Source organism: Lepidochelys olivacea, assembly GCF_965140295.1.
Source record: "Lepidochelys olivacea isolate rLepOli2 genome assembly, chromosome: 8".
Lineage (NCBI taxonomy): Eukaryota > Metazoa > Chordata > Testudines > Cheloniidae > Lepidochelys > Lepidochelys olivacea.
The window spans coordinates 19,958,964-19,981,045 of NC_140418.1; the positions used below are offsets into that span (position 1 = coordinate 19,958,964).

The following is a 22,082-nucleotide window of genomic DNA, read 5'->3' on the forward strand; positions in this document are numbered from 1 at the left end:
CCTGAATGCTTTATTTCTATCTCCCTCCCCACTTTGCCCTCTTCCCCTGCTCTGTCGGTCTGTCAAATTATTAATATTGCTCCAAATGAAAGTCAACAACCTTCTCCTTGAAACACAAATAATCCAAAATGTTAATGGAAACAGAAGAATAAAAAATATATATCCCTCTTAATATTATAGACCATCGCCACTGGGCCACAGAGACTGAATTTGGCAGGGGGGAAAAATCCACAAAACAATGGTGCAGCATAAAAAACAGAATATAGATATTTTCCCCCTTTCTTTATTTAGTCTGAAGAGAAGAAAGTGGCGTCTCTTTTTAAAGGTTAGACCACACATTTTTAAACAAGCTCTTTGTTAATCTAGGGGTGTGTGGGGTGGTGTTTAAATTAGATTGGCAGTTTTTGAAGAATAAGAATGAATTATATACTTCACAATCTAACTTACTCATTTTTTGGTTGAGCTCTGTTATATGATTTCTACTGTGCTACTTTATCAACTCACTGTCAGTTGAAACATTATGATCATGAAGAATGATCTTTGATGTAGATATAACAGTACTGGGATCTGGGAGACCTGAGTGCTATTCCTAGTTCTACTGCTTGCTGTGCACCAGATTGTGATACTCTTGATCACAGTGAGTAGCATGTTGCTTTACAAGTACATTGACTCACTTCAAAGGGGCTACTTGTGGCATTAGTTATTTAGACTGTAAATCTTTTGGACCAGGGACCATCTTTTTGTTCTGTGTTTGTACCACACCGAGCCCAATGTGGGCTTGGTCCATCACTGGCACTCTTAGGAGCTACTACTGATAATATCCCTTATTATTTGTATTGTGAGAGCAAAGGGATCAAAATCTGGCCTGTGCTGAGCCTCAGTTTACCCATCTGTAAATGGGAATAATATCTATTCACAGTTATAAGAACCTAGGATGACAGGCATTGTATGGGTACATAGCATCATCATCGGGCCAGAGCTTCAGCTGGCATAAACTAATGTAGCTCCACTGAGCTATGACAATTACCCCAGCTAAGGATGTGGCCTACTGTTGCCATACACTTAAACAATGGCATATGACAAGCATAAGTAGTATAAACCAATGCGATCATGGTTTTCATGTATTGGCATATCTTAACTCTCCACGGATTATGAAACCAAATTTAAACTGACAGCAAAATGTCTTCTAAAGGATTTGCATGAAGATTTTTGTCGACAAAAAACAAAATACTTTCCAAGTCACTACCAACCTGAGGTAAAACACAGCTAACCAACACTGACTGCAGTGGCCAGGGATTTAAATGTGGGAGAAGGAATGGATGGTACTCTCATGCTCCACCCACGAGCCAAGTTCCACCCACTTGAGATGGCAAAACGAAATGCCACTCACAGCAGAGCGGGTGGATGGTGAACATGTGATCAGGCATATTCTGTTGGGCTACTCAGGTGTGGTTCTCTCTCAGCATGGTCCACATATCCCCTTAGACAGGGCTGGATTAAAGCATAGTCAGAACAGAGCCCCGGCTTCCAGAGTCATGTGCTGACATAACTTCAGCTTTCATTTAAAACAACAACAACAAAAAAAGTTTCCAGCCATCATGGTTGACAAGAAAAGCTTAAAACTAGACCTAAGTGTCACGGATGCAGCAATGTCTGCCTGAATCTGCAGACAACCTTCAGCAGAGGCAAGAGCAGCAGCTACTACAGAAGCCATTTAGCCCCACATCCACAACCAGAGCCAACCTGACCCCAGATGCTCTAAGGTGGTGGTGCTCATTGAAAGTCTTCGGCATGCCACTTGGCTTTGTGGGATTAGCTCCCCCTTGGTGAGGCTCAGATGCTTTTCACACTCTGTGCCTCCCCTTGGGCTCCATGAGTCAGACTGAGAAAAAAAAATACACTTCTAGTTCCAAAACGAGATGCAATTCATAGTAGATTATGCAGATCTGTGACACTTCCTCTCATTTCTAACATCCTTTGACCAACAATGAAACAGTTAATAAAGTTGCTATTTAAAATATCATCATGAGGCATCTGAGTTGACCCCATTGAGATGACCCCAACTGCCAGAGCAGTTCCCATGTCAGCGCTATTGTTTCTGGTGCTTTGCAGATGCCGACAGATATCTCTGCATTGGTTACACTTGCTTTACTTTTCCAAGTTTCCTTGGAAATCATGCCAGCTAGGGACTTACTTTTCCTTTTAAATGAACGCTCAGGTTCTGGAGAACAAGATGGCAGATACAAATAAAGTGTTGGGTCACTGCCCTGATGTGACGTGACCTAATTCAAACCCTGGGAGTGGTAACTTTGAATGGGGAACTAATTAGGTCAAGTACTTGTAAGCCCGACTGTAAAAATAGCCTTTTCTTCCCAATGGATTAGGGATCTTGTTCACATGACAAGCTGGTCCATTAACCCTGCCGAATGCTATATTTATATTTCCAAAAGAGAAACTGTTTCTAGTATATTTCCATAGGGCATTTTTGACCCTTTGCATTTACTGATAATGGTCTTATGTTTATGTAATTGCCTTTCATCCCAAAGGACCCCAAAGTGCCTTAATAATGTGGCATACAAACTATACACAGAACTCACTTTTTCTACTGTTGAAATGCAGCCATTGCTGGGGTGAAACTCAGCAACCGCTTTCCACTGCACGGCAAGATTGTGCAATAGTTTAGGCAGGACATGAAGTATAACATCATTTCCATTTGAAACTGAGAGGAAGATGTAATTCCCTGAGTTGGTAGTTAGCCAGAATAAAACCCATACTTCTGAGAAAAGTGCCTTGAGATCTTTATGATCTTGATTATATAAGTCACTCAAAAGACATCACAACACCCATAAAGCATCCTGGAGCAGTAGCTGAATACTCACTCTGGGGGAAGATTGCTGCTGACTGAATAACAACCATCAGTTCTTTCAGGATCAAGGTGTTCCTTGGAGCTCTTGCACGGAAGTACTTACCAGTGTCTGATGGGGTCTGGCAGGATGGCAGCACAAGCTGATAAGACTGATTGCCACAGCACAGTGCATGCATTGGCAGGCAATGTTAATCCTCACTATTATAATGTAGTTATATTGTGTTAACATCTCGGAGCCCTAGTCACAAACCAGGACCCACACTGTTCTATATGCTGTACAAACACAGAACAACAGGGCTCCCTGCGCCAAAAAGCTTATTGTCTTGCTGAGCCACTACCTCCACCCATTCAGATAAGGCAAGCTTTGGTACCAGGGATAGTGTGTGCCACAATGAGGCACATGTCAAATGAAAGCGTGAACTCTACGCTTTGAACCCTGTACGTTTGGGAAGGTAGCTTCAGATTCTAATCGAATTTATTTTTCAATGACTTTTCACACCCAGGGCAAGGCAGATTGTGCTTGGAGACCAGTCCTTACATGATCTACATGCAGGAAAGGTGTAATAATCTCATCATCGTTCATAGATTTCCCAATAGAAGCCTCATCACTTGAGTCATTGAAAATAAGGTGAGCAAAATGCTGTAAGTAGTCTAAGAATGGCCACCTAAATCTTCAGGGTTTTCATTAGCACACGCACCATGGCCACTTGCATTTTCACAATGTCAGTGCACAGGGATTCTCATGCTCCAGATCCACAGGCCTCAGCCACTTGCACTAATGAATAATTTCTGTTAACTGACTAGATCCTATGATACACCCTTCACACAGCTGGGCAGTTCTCATTGCATCAGAAGAAGGCAGTTGTGTAGGTCCACCCTAGCCACTTCATTACAACATAAAGGGATCCCTTTACTTACCACTGAAATGCAGTCATCTCTGGAGTGGAACAACAGGAACTGGCAGGGCAAAGATAGACCGAATCATAGAATCATAGAATATCAGGGTTGCAAGGGACCTCAGGAGGTCATCTAGTCCAACCCCCTGCTCAAAGCAGGACCAATCCCCAACTAAATCATCCCAGCCAGGGCTTTGTCAAGCCTGCTCTTAAAAACTTCTAAGGAAGGAGATTCCACCACCTCCCTAGGTAACTCATTCCAGTGTTTCACCACGCTCCTAGTGAAAAAGATTTTCCTAATATCCAACTAAACCTCCCCCACTGCAACTTGAGACCATTCCTCCTCGTTCTGTCATCTGCTACCACTGAGAACAGTCTAGATCTATCCTTTCAGGTAGTTGAAAGCAGCTATCAAATCCCCCCTCATTCTTCTGTTCCGCAGACTAAACAACCCCACTTCCCTCAGCCTCTCCTCATAAGTCATGCGTTCCAGTCCCCTAATCATTTTTGTTGCCCTCCACTGGACGTTTTCCAATTTTTCCACATCCTTCTTGTAGTGTGGGGCCCAAAACTGGACACAGTACTCCAGATGAGGCCTCACCAATGTCGAATAGAGGGGAATGATCACGTCCCTCGATCTGCTGGCAATGCCCCTACTTATACATCCCAAAATGCCATTGGCCTTCTTGGCAACAACGGCACACCATTAACTCATATCCAGCTTCTTGTCCACTGTAACCCCTAGGTCCTTTTCTGCAGAACTGCTGCCTAGCCATTCGGTCCCTAGTCTGTAGCGGTGCAGGGATTCTTCCGTCCTAAGTGCAGGACTCTGCACTTGTCCTTGTTAAACCTCATCAGATTTCTTTTGGCCCAATCCTCTAATTTGTCTAGGTCCCTCTGTATCCCAACCGTACCCTCCAGCATATCTACCTCTCCTCCCAGTTTAGTGTCATCTGCAAGCTTGCTGAGGTTGCAATCCACACCATCCTCCAGATCATTAATGAAGATATTGAACAAAACCGGCCCCAGGACTGACCCTTGGGGCACTCCGCTTGATACCGGCTACCAAGTAGACATGGAGCCATTGATCACTACCTGTTGAGCCCGACAATCTAGCCAGCTTTCTATCCATCTTATAGTCCATTCATCCAGCCCATACTTCTTTAACTTGCTGGCAAGAATACTGTGGGAGACCATGTCAAAAGCTTTGCTAAAGTCAAGGAACAACATGTCCACTGCTTTCCCCTCATCCACAGAGCCAGTTATCTCATAGAAGGCAATTAGATTGGTCAGGCATGACTTGCCCTTGGTGAATCCATGCTGACTGTTCCTGATCACTTTCCTCTCCTCTAAGTGCTTCAGAACTGATTCCTTGAGGACCTGCTCCATGACCTACTGTAATAGGTTATGCCTTTTCTATCTCCTTTGATTTTGCTATTAATACTCAGTCTACTGCAGGACAAAAGCCTCTTCAACACTAATCCTGTCCATCCTGTTGAAGACTCTGTCCAGTGAGTGTGAGTAGGACATAATGCTATTAACTGAGTTCACTTCCTTCCTGTACTTGAACCTGCAAAGGATTATTATCCCAAATAGTGTCATACAGATTTCTCATCAGTGAGAGTCCTGAGTAAAGTAACATCCAATTTCTTTAGCAGAAAGATAATTTTACCTTAACCTGTCTGCACACTCCCTATCAGAAGGCCCAAGGGGCAGGGGGAATAAAAGGCCTTTTTGAAGGACACTTGCCCACAGCAGCAGGTGAGGTGAATACTAAGGAACTCTGACTTTATTACATAGTTATGAAATACAGCTGAAAGGAATACAATTCAGCATCACTGACAGTGCAAGGTGCTTAAAAATTACTGAAGCCAAAGGAGAGATAGAGGATTTTTCCCTTGTCATTTTGACTTTCCATTTTGCAAGAACAAAAATCTAGTATATAAGCAGTCTAATCCAGTTTGACTATAATACTTCGGGTGTTTTAAAAACTCTAATCATATAAAGTGTGACTATGGAAATTTCAGTGTAGGCCCCTTAAACTTAGCATTTGGGATACTATTACAAACTAGAAAAAGCTTTCAAGGGTAGACGTGCAAAACAAAACAAATGAGAATAAGAAAGGTCTGGAAAATTTTCATTTTTAAAGGTACATTTGATTTTCCTCCACCTTTTCTGGTCTCCAGGCAAGATACTGCAAACACCTTTTGCCATCAAATGAGGTACTTGTCTCTAAGTTCCCTCTAGAAAACAGTAACCAACAGCTTTCCCCAGTACTGCTGAAACAGCCACTTTCTTGTTTCTCCAGGAGAGAGCAGGAGTCCTATTAGCCAAAAACTAGACACTTCACAGGAAATTGGGCTTATGCTAAACCTGAGCCTACCGCCTGCTGATTGAGCCTGTGATCACTGGGGTCAGCAAACAGCTGGTAGACTTGGCTGAAGACCCACACAGAGGAAGCTTTTTGTTTGAGGATTTGACCCTCCCCCCAATAGTAGCCAGCAAGGTGCCTGGGGACATGGACCAGAGAGGGCCCAGAAATGAGGATGAGGGCTTTGTGTAGAAACCAACACAAAGAAAAGTAATAGTCAAATAGAAGAAGCAGCAGGAAGTGGAGTATATTGAGCAGCTGACTTAGCCAGGAGGCAATTAGTGCAGGTTTATTGATAAAAGTAATTGCAGGGTTACTCTGACAGCATCAGAGAGGCTGATAATATGCCCCAGGTAAATAACTGTGTGCGTAAATACAACAGCGGCGGTTACCATAATGAAAGAAAGTAGGCCTAGTCCTTTCAAAGGAGGTGTTCCCCAGAACAAAGCACCCTTCTACAGAGACACTGGGTGTACGCTTGGAACTTTGGCCTTTATGAAGGGCAGCGAGCAGTGTGATGCTGAGACCGGGAGAGCCCATTGACCACGGCTGAGCAAGCTGCTCTAACCAGCCCCTGAAAATAAAGGAGTGGCAGCTTTTTAAAATGTTGTTTAAAACAAGAGAGGATAGATCCTACAATAGCAATCAAGTCTCTTCCCATTCCGGTAACTAAAATAAGTGGCTGAACTTGGAATTTATATTGCAGCTTGAACATAGACCATGGCAATAGCAATGTGCAGAATGATTAAACTTTTAGCTATCGTTATCTTTTACTGTCCCCTGTGTCTCCCTTGAGCCCTTTTTTGTTCTGTTCCATATAGAATTTTGGTTCTTCCTTTATTAAATAAAAACTTTTTATCGCCACTGACTCAGTTATCCAATTATACCTTCCACCCAAGAATACAAATCTTTTGATTCCTGGGATTTTGATAAAAGTAAACACAGGACTAAGGAATTACCATGAGAGATGCAATAGAAATACCAGTCAAATTACAATGTGACTCAGTTTGGAAGAGAGCACTATATCCTTTATAATGCTTTTCACAGGTTCTCTGTGGTGACTATAATACCAGTGATTCCTCTTCTACAGTGGCTCAATTCCACAACCCTGAGCTTTTCAAAAAGGGAAGTCATCCAGAGGTTTTATTGGAACATTATAAAGCATTTCATGAGCCTGCAGAAACCAGCAACTTTAAAGACAGTGTCATTCCATTTCAAAGAGCTGCTGCTGGATGAATTTAAGGAAATGTTTTTGCTAGAAACCAAGCCACAAAGTTTGGCTATAGATCCAAAGTTCAGGGGTGGCCAGATTCAGGGTCTTGGTACAGTCCATCTCTAGTTTTTGTAATGTGTATATGTATGGTTTCATGTACCATTCTCTTGTAACATTCCTAATTATTATTGAGCCCAATACAGCAGTACATACATAGATAACACTCTCACTGTTGTCCATGGAAGGGTAGCCAAAGTACCCTACTGACAAATTTACCTTGAAAGATTCTACCAATCTGAGAAATGTTCTCCATACTTAAAATGGGGGTATTACCAGTCAAACCAGTAATATCTTTCAAACCTGTAGATAATATCCTATCCTCAGTTCCCTCCTTTCCGAGTTTGGGGCAGAAATTAGAGGGACCTGGGTGAGTGGGATGGAGGTTGTTTATGCTTTTGTGCTGTCCTTTCCTGAACTTGAGGCAGTTCGCAGCATACCCAGCCCTGGTGTAAATTAGAGTAGCCACATGGCTGCTGTGAGGTACACTATGCTTCCCAGGGCTCAGCAGAGAAGAGCCACAGCACTCTGGCCACACGCCCTCCTTGCTTCCCCCTTTCTATTCCCCACCTCCAGCCTTTACTCCCTGACTTGCCCCCTACACTAGGATCAGGGATGGCATTGAACCCGTATGCCAGCTCCATGCGCAGGCTGCAGCAGTCCTAGGTGATATTTCTGTTCTTTTATTTTGCCAGAGCAGTGAAAAGGGGGCCTTATGTAACTGAGAATCAGATGATCCAGTACCTGCACCCACTCTAAAGACAGCAGGATTCAAGCTCCTCTTGTTTTGAAGGGTTTTTTTCAACTGAAAAACAAGCAAACAAATAAATAAAACTGTGTGAGGTTCCCCCATAGCAGCAATAAATGCAAATGACCTCTGAAGCCTCCAGACATGTCCATTTCCGCCAATGCAGCGTAGACATTTCTGCTACAACCACACCCAGCAGTTCCATGCACACAAACATTCCCACTGCTCCCTCTTCACACCATGACAGCAGGACACAGACAAAAGAAACCCTTCTGGGCAGTTGAGACTCTCAGACACATCTAACTTTATTTTTCCTGTCAGAAAAGTTCAAGAATTACACCAAAAAATACTTCAGTCTCTGATACCTACTGACAAAACACACACCACAAAATTATAAATTGTTCAATTGTTTGTTGGAGTTTTGATTTTTCTGTGGTGGGTTTGTACATTTCAAGTGAGAAATGAATTTACAGGTGAAATATGGAGGGGTGGGGGGGTCAGACTATGGGGTTTGGCACTACAGTTTTAGCTATACTATACAATTGCTTATCAGGACTCCTGTCAGCTCAGTCCTGCCCCCATTTACACCAGGTTAGTCCCATTCAAACCCCTAGGAGCTGTGTGTGCATAATGAAGGACAAAACTCTGCCCAGCGGGTTTGGCTCCCAGTTTCTAGCCCACAATACCCACAAATCTGATCAGCAGGCTTGGTGAAATGCAAAGCTTAAACTCTAAACACAAACGTGTGTCTTGTCCTACTCCTGGTGCTTACTCTTTTGAACTCAAGCTGAATGCGATCCCAAGTATTCTGTCACACTGCTATGCTTTGGATGGCAGCTCTGTAAAAGAGAATTCCTTTTGCTCAAGTCTTACAAAACAGACATGCTTGCTCAGATCAATTTACATGCTAGATACTGGGCTGTGTTTGAACACTGTACAGGACTGGACTTGACTTGGGGTTTGCTTTTACGTTCACGGGTTTATAAGTCAACTAACACTTTGAACTTTGATAGTCCTTTCTATCATTAACTCTCCAAATATTTTACATACCAACAGACAAACCCTCACAATCCCCACATAAGTAGTGTCCATGAAATAAGGACAAGGGGAAAATGAGGCACAGAGGGGGCTTGATGCTTTAAGGTGCTAACCCTCTGCTGGGAGGTGCTAAGCATCCTAGATCTACAATGAAGTTATTTGTTTCTTCGCCCTCCAAACAAGTGCTCAGCATGTCAAAGGATCAGGCCCCAGGTGACTTGCCCAAGATCACACAGGGTAATCTGTGGCAGAACTGGGAATACAACCTGACCCATGGTCCTGTGCTGAAGAGATTTAAACACAACAGCTTCCTTCTCCTGCTCTATGTCCAAAACACTTAATCCTGACAAACCCACTGAAGATCTCCAACATCATGACCGTGTATTCCAAATCCCTAGACCTTTCTGTTTTTAATTCAGGCCTCAGACTGCACACACATGTGTGTGTACTTCTCTAGCCACAAACTAATGCCGATATCATATTTTGTACAGCTCAACTTGCCAGTAGAAGGACCCTGCTTTGGCAAGTTTAACTTCCCAGTGACGTGATTTGTAAAAGACTTCCCCCTACCCCTGCATGTCTTCCATTACATACTGCTCTAGGGTCACAACTTTCTACCAAAGGTTCAGCTTCTGGGAGATTCTCTTTGCTTGATTCCATCCTCTCTGGTTGTTTTCTGAATTTGCTTTTTTTGTTTTTTCATTTATTTTTCTAACAAATATTTAAGCAATGATTTTAAAAATATTTTTACATTGTAAGTTACAGTCAACATCAAACATGCCTTTGTACAAGAGCTTGGCCCGGTTACAAATCAACGAGAACAATGCACAAAAAGAAATATCAATTAAGATGACTCCTGCACTTGAGTTTCATTTCTTCTTGTCGTGCTGTTAGCACAGCGCCCTCTCTGAGGCAGAGCGACACTTCATAGACACGGTATTGTTTCCCCACTCCCAACCCCTCCCGTCACCACTGAGTAGCTTTAATGGCCTTCTGTCTTGGCAGCCTTGGCTTCATGGTTTACCGATCCTGAAGAAAGCCAGGGCGATACAGACCGTGAGCTGGTTTGCTTAGCCATGCTGTAGTGGCTTATGACAGTATAGAATCTGCCCCGGGAGTTGGAATCCTGTGCTGAGTAATAGGCATCCAGGGAGGCTGGGATACATCTCTTATGCTGGAGAGAGGGAAAAAGCAGGACAAGTAAGTAACAGTCACATTACTTAACATTTATTTTAAACTCCCAGTTTGTTCTCACGTGGATGACCGACTCATCTCACCGGTTCATAGCAATTGGGCTGCGTGCACCAATGGAAACATATGTGCTCCTCCATTGACAAATAGCTTGGGGAATGTCCAGAAACACTGGATAGCACGGGGCACTGAGACAGGGTCAACGGATGTCAGAACCAACGGATGGCAGCCCTGATTAAGACTGGTTTCATTCTGTGAAACAGAACCAAAATTACAGAATGGGGATCCTGCTGCTCTGGCACGGCACTGGAATGCACTAAGATCAGGCATCTGGCAGCGGTACTGGAAGAGGATGTTGGTTAGCTCACAAAGTGTTGGATTGACAGCCCTGCAGACCTACGTTCTCTATTAATCCGTAGAACAGATACAGGCCAGGCAGAAGCAATGTAAGTTTCTTATGTGCTACCCTGCTATTGTGCCTTATCTCTGACCTGCAGGAAGACCAGTCCTAGAGATGGGTGGCCAGTTCAGTCCCCTTTCTGTGCTTCTCCTCTGTGCTGAGGCTGCCAACTAATCTCTACTGCTGTAATGTGGATGCTTGTCCACGAACAACTGTACTGAGAAAACCAATTTGCTTCGTATAGGCCACAGAAGAGCCAACAAATAGTAACAACCTTTGGTCCAACCTGCTCAGATTGATAGTGGTGACCGGGAGATGAAGGGCCCCATTTATAATTAGCATGCCCCTGAGCCATCCAGTCCCCCCAGCCAATTCTAGCATGATTAAAGAGGGCAAGACCAGAGCAGAACACTAAATCCAGTGTGCATGAACTGTGAGGAAATTCACATTCAGATCTGATTGTGAATTCAAAAGTCATGACTCATCTCCTCTCTGATTTTATGTACCCTAAGAGAATAATTTACAACAAATAATATATCAACTAACTGAGCCCCTTTTCCTGTTCATAGAATATCCCTTGTCCAAGGAATTAGGACCTCAATGAATTTATTTGCTGTAAATAATTAGACAGTGACTTGTTTTGCAAACTTTTTTAACTCTGTGGACTGAGCAAACAGTTCTCAATGACTATCTGATATTCAAACTCTGTTGGTTAGCTGTGACTGGTCAAACAAGTCACATGGTTTTCTTTCTGTTGCCCAACTGGATGAGGTGCAAAAGCATGCCTCTCAAATACTTGCACATGCAAATTTCAAAATCAGTATCAGTGGACGCTCGTGCATGCACCATTGAAATTTGCCTTGCGGGAACATTTATGCCAGAAAAGCTTAATCACTTGAATGTCTGTGGGAAGCAAACCCAAAATTCAGCTGCATTGCATTCATTCCAGAATATGAGGGATTATTTAGGGACATTTGTTTGTGGCATTCACAGAGATCTAATCCTGACCATTACAATATAAAACAGCGTCTGATGGAAGCAGATGGAAGTTCACATTTTCCAAAACACTGACCACTTTTCAACACATTCTTGTAAATGCTCTCTTAGACTCTGACCATGAAGTCAATTGAATTGTCAAAGACAATAGAATCTATCTGACTGGAATCTCTTACCTTATAAACAAATCCATCTGGGCAACTGTGATCATAAGTAAAGGCTTTGTATACCACAAGAAAGACTATGCAGGCAAGGAATGCAAGAGCCAGACTTATGAGAATAGTGACCTACAAAAGAAGGATAATATTACTCTACATATGTTAAAATGGCATATGAACAATCTCACAATTAAATGACATATATTAACAACCGTTCTAATGGACTGCAATCTTCATTCCCCTGTGCTGTACTTAACTAAGTGTAGTAATTGAATGAGTGCTACATCCAATATCCCGGAATTTTGTCATGCTTTCCCCCCGACCCAAGACCTTTGATGTTGCATTTTCTACGTTTAATCCCTTACACATTTCTAGATATTTGCTAAGAGATTTAGTGCTCTAAAAGGCTTTGTGTTCTCACACTCTGATCTTGGCGTTCAATAGAAAGTATCTGCATACAGGCCCGCTGGTGTCAATCAGAGGTCACAAACTGGGGGAATATTCATTGTCTAACCAGCTGTCTCTGTGTGTATATAATGTCTACTGCAGTTTCCACGGTATGCATCCGATGAAGTGAGCTGTAGCTCACGAAAGCTCATGCTCAAATAAATTGGTTAGTCTCTAAGGTGCCACAAGTATTCCTTTTCTTTTTGCAAAGACAGACTAACACTGCTGTTACTCTGAAGCCTGACAGCTGTAGCCAAGGTTGCCTCCTGGCCCTGGTAAGATCCTATTTTTTCCATTTACCAAGGGCAGGTGAGTGGGTAACAAGAATAAAGTCTCTGTGACACACTTTACTTCTATGCCTTCTAAGTTACATTCAGCCTGATGTTACATGGTTAAATTTGGGCTAGATTTCAATGTGAGAGGGAAAGAGGTGTCTTCCCCTACCATACATAGCTGCAGAACCGTGACCCAGCCCTTTGCTTTAAGAGCCAGACAAAGGACCAGCTTACATGTCAGGTACACTGATGATCACAGGGAGTGTGCTCAGGCAGATTGAGGGTCTGGTGGTGATGATCAGGCCAGTGCTTCTCTTCCCCTTTTGTGGCTGCTGGCTCCTGGCTAGGTCACTGAGGATAGCACACACAATGCTCCTCTTTGGACCCAACTCAGTGTTCTGTTCCCCCATGCCTGAGTGTGCTACCCCACCTGAGCCATCCTGCTTGACTGGTGCAGTTCCATTTTCTCCAAACTACTCAGGTTCTCTTGAAATGGAGTTACCAGCTTCATTCATTCATTCAGAGGACCTGATCCTGCTGTCTTAAATCAGGCAAATCTCTGAGACCTGGATTGGGCCCTGAAATGCCCAATCCCTGATCTTCTGACGAATCTGATGTGAGTTTCAAGTTTGTAATGAAACCCCTAATGAAACGTCTCGTGGTTTCAGGTTTCACTGTGAACATCCAGCTCAGCAATAGCACTAATCCCCCAAAGGTTTGCTTATCCTAGCAGGTTACCAGCGGGTGGGCAGCAGAAAGCAAAACAAGGCTGCAGCACTGCAATCTGCCTTGGTGGTGCTGATATTATGACTACCCAGTTCTGTCAAGGCTGTTGCCTCATAGTGACTGGATTGGCATTACAAAAGAATCAGCCCTGGGGCTCATATGTAGCTCCCTGCACTACTATGGAGCAGAGAGTTCACATTCTTGCTCTGTGGGATGACAGGGGTGAGGAGTGCAATGAAGTTAACGATTAAAACCCCTGGGAGGCAGAGCATTTATGGCCTCTCCCCGCTCCTGCATGGCTGGCTGGAAAGGGCAGGAGCAGCTTCTGGATTAGAGCCTAATGCTTTTCCAAGGTTGCAGGGTGGCTGCCTGCACTGGTGAGGGATTGTAAGGCTCCTGCTGGAGGAACAGATTTTGTGACACAAGTGTGGGACCCTATGGTAACGAAATTGCTGAAACAAAGGGTTACGGCAGTAATTCACTTTGTTCTGCCCTCCTGCTTACTACTATGGCAAAGGGAGACCCAGAGACATATTCAGATCTACCTATTTCAATGATGAAGTTTTATACCTTATTATAATTTGGATTTTAGGGCCCCCATTAATTATGCACAGCCATAGTATCTATTCCTAGAAGCTGCTCCCTTAACCTAGTCACAGCAGCCCTAGTGATGTTAAGAAAAGAGAAAATACAGAACTATTTGCCATGGCAAAGTAGACAGAATTGTCAGGAAAGGTAGCTAGACTATGCAATAAAGCACAGACTTGTGCAATTCAGAATCTATTGTAGCACCATCCGGTTCAATTAAAAACAATAGCTGACTATTGGATCACACTTATTTTGCTTTAATTCTCTTGTAGCTCTAAGGGTCAATATGATAGGAATCCATACCTGGGCTCAGACAGGCTGTTGGAATTGCTTGCAAATCAGGAACAGATCTTATGGCCTAGTAAATACTCCAGAAAGATGTGCCACATGGTGAGGTATATTCTCAAGCACACAGCATCTGGACCATTACTAATACTAAATGCTGCTACAGTAAACCTGACAATGCCACCTACAATGACAAGACATACAAAGCTACATTGTCAGTAGATGTTGTAAGAATGTTAAATGGAAAGAGTACAGCTAATGTCACATGTCTCCCGCTGAATCTAACTCCAGAAGGTCCATTCCAAATCAAAGGGGAGAGAGGGGAGGGAAAGAATACTCTCATCTGCAGTGATTAATTAGCCCTTTGTTAGAGAGTTTTAGAATGAAATGTAGAGAGATAATGAGGCCGGGTGAGATGGAGGCTAGAGTGACTGTTTGGTGACTCAAACACAAGGATTGCAGTGAATTCTGCAACCTTCTCTGGTATCATAATCTAGTTAAGCCATAGCCCCCTCCAGAATGAGCCTTTCAAACTAACCTTCCCCTTGAGGTCCGATGTGCTGAAAAGAGGGTCAGGTAAGCACAAGGTGTCGGCAGGGGCGAGATTCAGATACTTATTGCCAGCCCTAATCAAATATCACTCGTAGGAAATTCAGTACTGCACTGGGGATGGTTGGTAGAAACGCAGTACATTCACATGAAAAATACTACCCATAGCTATGAAGATGTTGGCTCTTTTTTACTCTATGATGAATTGGAGAATTTCAATGGGTTCTTATTTGATATTTATATTCTGGTAGCCCAGAGGTTCTCAGCCTGGAGGAAACAGCGACCCTGCCCTTTTCATATTGCTAAACAGGAGGGGGTCTGGGCTACATCCCAGGTAGAAGAAAGTGGGTGGAAAAGGAAGACATAGCACAGAAAAGGTTGACATCATAATAGCCAATCAGGATCAGGGCCCCATTGTGTTAGGTGCTGTGCAAACACAGAGGCAGGCATGGTCTCTGCCCGGAGTTTACGGTCTAATCTGTTTAACTGGCTTTTTCAATTGCCTGTCAGATTCTGCAGGTCCAATGTAAAAGTACTACTTTGAAATAAAAACACATCCAAATAAATACTCAGGAGATGTGTATCCTGAGAAAAACACTCATCCACTAAAGCTCGCCATTTCACCACGTTCCACTAACCTCACCACTCCAGCAAGAGGCTTGGGAAAACATCACTCTTACAGCATGTCCTGAAAAATCACCAAATCCCAGCTCTGGCAAGCCACGGCAGAAAAATAGCTCCTCAGACAAGACACTACCACCAGCCCCATCTCATTTCATACAGAAAATTATTAGATCGTACACTTCTGACGATCACAATTGCCAGTGTATTGAGGGTGGGTAGTTTGATAATGATGGTGACTGAGCTCCCTTGGACGTTGGTGAGATAGCACTAAGGCAAGACTTATACGTTGCTATGCTAATATAAGTGTTCGGAGGGCAGCCCTTGATGCTGGTTAGAAGTCCTGAGAATGAAGTGTTGAACTATATGGTGCTGTTGCTCTGCCCTATTTACAGTGTATAGCACAGGACTCTTGCCAGGCCTGTTACTCTAGGTTGATTGGAGGGGACTGATGGGGAATCAGGTTAAGTGTAAGAGCAAAGAAGGACACAAAGTTACACTGAAAATGTGCATCAATACACCGAATAAACCATACTTGTCAAAATACAACCTGCTGTTTCTACATAGCAAGAGGTTACTCATCCTCTGACCTATTTTTCAAGTCCCACAACCTTCCCCCATCAGAGATATAATATCATTCACTGGACTTTCACTACATCAAAGCTCATTCAGTCTCTGCCTCCCACGTCTACAGCACAATACCCTTCTTTTACAGGGCAGACCAACCAGGCTCTCTCGAGCCCAGTCCTAGTATTTGGGCTAATTTGCCACTTGAGAAGAGAATGGGAACGGGGGGATAGTCCCAAAACTGTGAGATCATCATCTCCCAAGTCTAGAGACTAACACTGGAAACTGGCCATGAGGATGGCAGAGGCAAAGTCCCTCTCTAATCTTTTCCCACTGAGCCAGCTATGGTGGTGAAGTTACTTGTTTTTCTTAAGGGTGAAAGACCAATCTCAGTATCTGAGCTCTTTGGGGCCATAGGAATGTCCCTTACGCTGCAAAATCCCATGTTAATGTACATGCTATATGAGCAATCATTAATAATCTGACATTACCAATCCCTCTCCTCTGTGCCAACTGAGCCGCTCATGACAATAGACTCTCCTTAGACACGTTCTACTGTAGTAGCAAAATGCTAACACCCAATTCATAACCTCCTAGAACCAGGCAGTTGTACTAGCCTTTCTCTCCCTCCCTTGTGTAAATGAGCCTACTTTCCTCTCTGCTGCAGTTTCATGCACTTGCAAAATTACAACATGACAATATTACACATGATGACACATAATGTAAAATTGATCTGGGATGAATGTCACATAAGGTGTTAAAACCTAGAGGAAAAAGAGAAGAAAAATCCCCCCACAGATATTTTGCCAAGCCTGAGCTAAGATCCAGCTCCCTAGTTATTCCAGAAAATACAGTTTCATTAACATTCAAATACCAAAGAATCACATCGCTGCAATAACTAATAAACCTCCACATTTTAAAAAAAAAATGAATACCATGAACCTCAGCAGTCGCAAAGCAATATAAACATGCACTTAGGGGAAATAAAATGTACTGAGCTGAAAAACCTACAAGCACCGCAGGCATGAATCTGTCATGTGTGGCAGCAGGATTGGGCTAATGGGAGAAGGTTTTGACCAGCGGTGTAACAAGCTACACTATTATGGTCACCGCTTTTACAAAATTATGATAAATCTTGTGCAAAGTACGCCCTGTGAGGTCTCATTGGGAAAGTCATAATCTAGTGACCATTACTGTCCTGTTGAAATGTATCATCAGTGCAGATGAAGTTATGAGATTTTGCTACATGTTTGTTATTTAAACGCTGTGAGGCTGGGAAACAACCACAGACTAGCCCCTCAGAAAGGACAAAAAAAACTGTAAACACAAAGGCCTTACATGCCAAACCTCATGTAGTACAAAGATGCAAACAAAAATTTGCTATTCATAATGAAGGATGGTCAGCAAGTCACGTACACCATGGGGGCTGCCGAATCCCATGACACAGCATAGATTTTTCCAGCACCTGGAGAAAAGTATAAATGAGGGACAGTGACATCACCATGGGGCCTCTCTCTCCTCCCACTCCTCGACACCTGGAAGCAAGATCATTTAGAAGACAAAGAAAAGTCTCGAATTGCAGGGGGTGGGGCGGGAGTGATGATCCTAACTAGAAGGCTTTCTAATTAGTACGAACTGTGACCTGAAAATTGTCTGCAATGTCCAGTAGGGTGAGAAAAACTGTTTGATTCAAATCTTGTTTAGCCTGATAAAGTTTAGGATTTAGAATGTGTGTTTACTTTTTATTTCTTATGTAACCAACTCTAACCTTTATGCATCCCACTTACAATCATTTAAATCTATATCTTTCGCTAGTTAATAAACTCATTTTGATATTTAATCTCAACCAGTGAGTTTGTCTAAAGTGCTTGCGGGGTCTGCTCAGATTACAGAGGCTGGCACATGTCCGCTACCCTTTGATGGAGTGGCGAACTAATTAATGAGCTTGCATTGATCAAGAAGGTCTTGAGCAGTGTAAGATGTACATTTTTGGGATGCAAGGCTGGGGGAATTTCCGGGGGTCTCCCTGTATTCAGTTCATGAGTGGCTTGGGAGAGTATTCGTGTAACTTTGGGTATGCCTTCACATGCTAATGGCTGTGTGAGAACAAAGCCTGAAGAGGCTCCTTGTCACTAGTAGAGCAATGTGAGAGGTACCCGGAGTCAGAGAATTAAGAGGGGACAGTAATTCCACGGCCCAGGTTGTACCCCAGGGCATGTCACACACCCAACATGTGTATCACCAAAAATCTGTTGGAAAAGGGGTCCTTGGCAGGAGATCACTCTACTGGAATAGAAGTAGGAGAAAACACATGCACACGCACACAGACACACACAAACACACAGAATTCCCCTGAAAACTAAGGGCCTGATACAAAGCTACTGAAATCAATGAAAGGATTCCCAGCAACTTCAATAAGCTTTGGATCAATGTCTACATTCACTTTCTCCCTCCTCCCTTCCCAAATACAAAATAAATGCTTAATTTCCCCAAGATCCTGTGTAAAAGCTAAAGTATCCCAACCCTCCAAAGACAAACAAGCCGTTTTAGATTTTCATTGGGTTTACTGTACTGATGATATCTAATTGTGGTGGTGTTTCTGGTAACCTGGCTCTCATACCATGAGTCTGAGCATCCTTTGTACTGTGTCTGGTCTCCACGGCTGGCTGCCTATGATTTTTCATCAAAAATTCCCTTTGTCTCTCTTTAGTCACAGAGAAAAACCTTATTTAAAAGCAAAACCCAGAATACTACTGGATTTAAACAGCAGGGCATTCTGTTAATAACCAGTTACATTTCAAGATTTCTTACATTTTTATTCCTTGCCTTTTCCTCAGTGGCTTCTTCCATCTTTTGGCCTGATTTTCAGAGGCGCTAAGCTCCTGCAGCCACAGCTGAGGTCAACGGGAGTTGAGTGTGCTCAGCATCTCTGAAAATCAGGCTACTTATCCTTTGCTTTTGAAAGGGGGAGGGAGTTTGAGAGTCATACTGGCATCTTATATAGGCCCTGATTCCGCAATTGTCTCTTGAGGATTGGCCCCTGGGCTGGTGCAGAACCCCACTGAAGGCAATGGGGCTCCAGCTGAGCACAGCTGTTCACCTGCATGGAGTTCATTGCATGATCAAGGTCTTAGAGACTTAGGAAATTTGCGCTCACTGGAAATACCAAGTACGGGCCAAATCCTGCTTGCCTTACTCCAGTGAGTAACTTCATGAAAGTTGGTAGGATTACTAGCATGTAGAGCTGGGTAGCTATTCACAATGAAGAATTTGTTCAGCTAATTTAGTTTTCTCACCATATGGATTTCCCTCAAATGCATGAGCTGTTTGAATTGATCCAACAAATATTTGTTGAATGTTGTTTTTACTCTACGGATTGGACACAGACTGTTCACTACTACCATTTCACATCCAAGCTGTATTGGAGTTACAGATTTTTCACATAAGTCATGTAACACTGATGGTGTTCCCAAATGGATGACTGTAACTCTCATTGAGACAAAGTGAGGGAGGTAATATCTGTTACTGGACCAACTTCTGTTGGTGAGAGAGACAAGCTTTCGAGCTTACACATAGCGCCTCTTGTGACCTGAAGAGCTCTATGTAAGCTCGAAAGCTTGTCTCTCTCACCAACAGAAGTTGGTCCAGTAACAGATATTACCTCTTCCACCTTGTCTCTCTAATATCCTGGAACCAATACAGCTACAACACCACTGCATGCAACTCTTATAGTCAGGTATCTAGTGTCAGTGCTCCTGCTTCCACATTTAAGTTTTGCTTTCATTTACTACACATTAATCTGAGTTTCAAATGCACTTTCTGCGAGTATTTTTTTCAATCAGCATGAGTAAAGATACAAAATAACTAATGGTACAGAGAAATTAAGCATTCATATTTAACCTTTGTCATAATAAAATATAAGGGGTTGTCCAGTGAAATGAAAAGGATACATTTTTTAAAGAACTAAAGGAAATTCTTTTTACCCAACATGTAAATACTTATAGAACTCACACCACAAGGTATCACTGGTGTACGCTTAATAAGATTTCAAAAGGATTAGACATTGATATGGATAATATCCACAATGGCATAAACTAGGATCAAGAAAATATAATGGGTAAAATAACATGTTTTAGGGCATAAACCAGTAATTAACCATATTTAGGTTGTTATATAATAGTCCATTATGGCGCTTCTTCCACCTTCCTCAGAAGCATCTGGCACTGGACACCAAAAGAGGATTCTGGTTTAAATGGACACTGGTTTGGTCTGTGTGGCAAATTCCATGCTCCTTTAGTAAAACATGATCACATGGCTTAAATGTGGTTGAAGCAAATTCACTGTTAAATTTGAACAAAAATGTGCAGAAAAACATATTCACTCATCTCCACTCGTGTGAGGAAGGTATGGCCTTTAGTAACACCTGTTCTGCCATTTGATAGACCTACCAAGAGAGCTTTTTTCTAAACCTTGCAAACAGATATCCTACTCCCTACACCTTTCCAAATGTTCAGAATCTTGTGTTTACGAAAGCCCAGAAATTAGTCGGATTAGGAAGGAGCAATGGCCATTAACAGAAGTTGCCACCTATAGAATTAATCATCCATTGAAGCATCACAGATAAATGAGTTAACACCAGCATAGTGCATAGAGCTTCATGTTGCTATGCAGCAGACCAGAATTCAGTTCCTGAGGAAAGATCAACATTCCTCCATGGAAGAGTCGCTGGGAGGTGGATAAGTGGGAAGGAAAATTCTGCAAGTTTTTCCTGGTACTGGCAGCCGTGGTGGGAATAATTTGGGAACAGTGGGGCTTGGAGGCCACACACCTCTTGCAATCCCTTACAGAATAGTTCCTAGTATTACTAGTCTGTACCCTGCTCTGAATCTCTCTCTTCACGTCCAGTTTGCCAGGGAATGAGGCCACCACAGAAGCAGAGTGTTCAACTCTTCAAGACACTGAGTATATGACATTACTCAGCACTGGGCAATTAATGTGACATTTCACATGAAATCCCAGCAGTGAAAAGCTAATTTTTTTTAGAGTCTCCCTTTGTGCAAGAACAAAGAATCTATATAGGGGAACTTTCAGTACTTAGATCTCCAGGATTTCTGTCAAGATCATTTTAGCAGAAGGAGCATAATGCCAATAAAAAACAGGTCTCTTCCCATATGAGAGTTTTGGACAAATTAATGCCATTCCACCTGGAAACCTATGAAGTCAATTGACAATCTTGTTTGCTGCACAAACACACACACAAAAATTTTAATCAATTGTTACCAATCCCCAGAGCTTCCACTAGTCAGTAGGAAGTTTTTGGGTATGAAGGCATCTCTCTATAAACTCAGGATGATTTCATTAGAACGATTTACAGTCAACACTGAAAAATTTAAGAGAGTAATTTTTTCCCTTCATCCCATAATTTCTCCAAGCCAATAATTAGATTTTAATACAACATCTAGTCCAACCACATAGAAACCACCTACTCCACGGCCAGCAACATGTTCTTTGTCACATGATCGGAGCTGATCTGTAAGCAAAAACTGATCTGGCTGCATTTATCAGGATTTTTTAAAAGCTGCATTTTACTCTTGCTTTACATGAAGTCTCTGTGAAGGAAAGGAAGAAAGGATCAACTAAAAAGATCAATAAGAAGGGGCACAATTGATTCTTCCTATTTGCTTGGGTGCTGTTTAGGAATATACAGTTCGGTATACAGAATCAGACCTCTGGTCCAGCTGATCTGGTTCCAGCTCGTTCAAATAAGGGGAAAATCCCCAATAATGAATCTAACCAATTTTCAGTGCTGGGGGGAAAATAGCCTTCTTGACCCCTATGGCAGTCAACTTATGTCATGAAACATAAGATTTGATTATCTTTACCTTCTCTTTGGTTTCTGTGAGCAGAGAGGACACGGCGCTATGCAAGAGGATGGGAAAATGTGCCATGCTTATTCCATTATTCTTCCATATCCCTTGAGATCCTGTGGAAGCCCCTCAGCAAATGCTCCACAGAAATCAGGTTCCACAGGTCGTATGGGGTGGGGCCAACAAAAGAGGAGGAGACCATGTTCATGACATTATCCCATAA

At 42.8% G+C, this 22,082-nt stretch overlaps 1 protein-coding gene and 1 long non-coding RNA gene across 2 annotated transcripts in view; one reads left to right on the top strand and one right to left on the bottom strand.

Moving 5' to 3' along the window:
- Positions 1-8,431: 8,431 nt before the first annotated feature.
- The window catches only part of NSG2 (neuronal vesicle trafficking associated 2), a 44,412-nt gene continuing 30,761 nt past the window's right edge, over positions 8,432-22,082 (bottom strand). The window contains exons 4-5 of the mRNA XM_084637426.1: positions 11,953-12,063; positions 8,432-10,363 (exon numbers count right to left, since the gene is read on the bottom strand). Of these exons, the coding sequence (XP_084493552.1) occupies positions 10,172-10,363; positions 11,953-12,063 (303 nt within the window). The 3' untranslated portion in view covers positions 8,432-10,171. The remainder of the gene's footprint in view (positions 10,364-11,952; positions 12,064-22,082) is intronic.
- The window catches only part of LOC311525352, a 46,031-nt gene continuing 34,231 nt past the window's right edge, over positions 10,283-22,082 (top strand). The window contains exon 1 of the long non-coding RNA XR_014712764.1: positions 10,283-10,389. This is a non-coding gene — a long non-coding RNA (uncharacterized lncRNA). The remainder of the gene's footprint in view (positions 10,390-22,082) is intronic.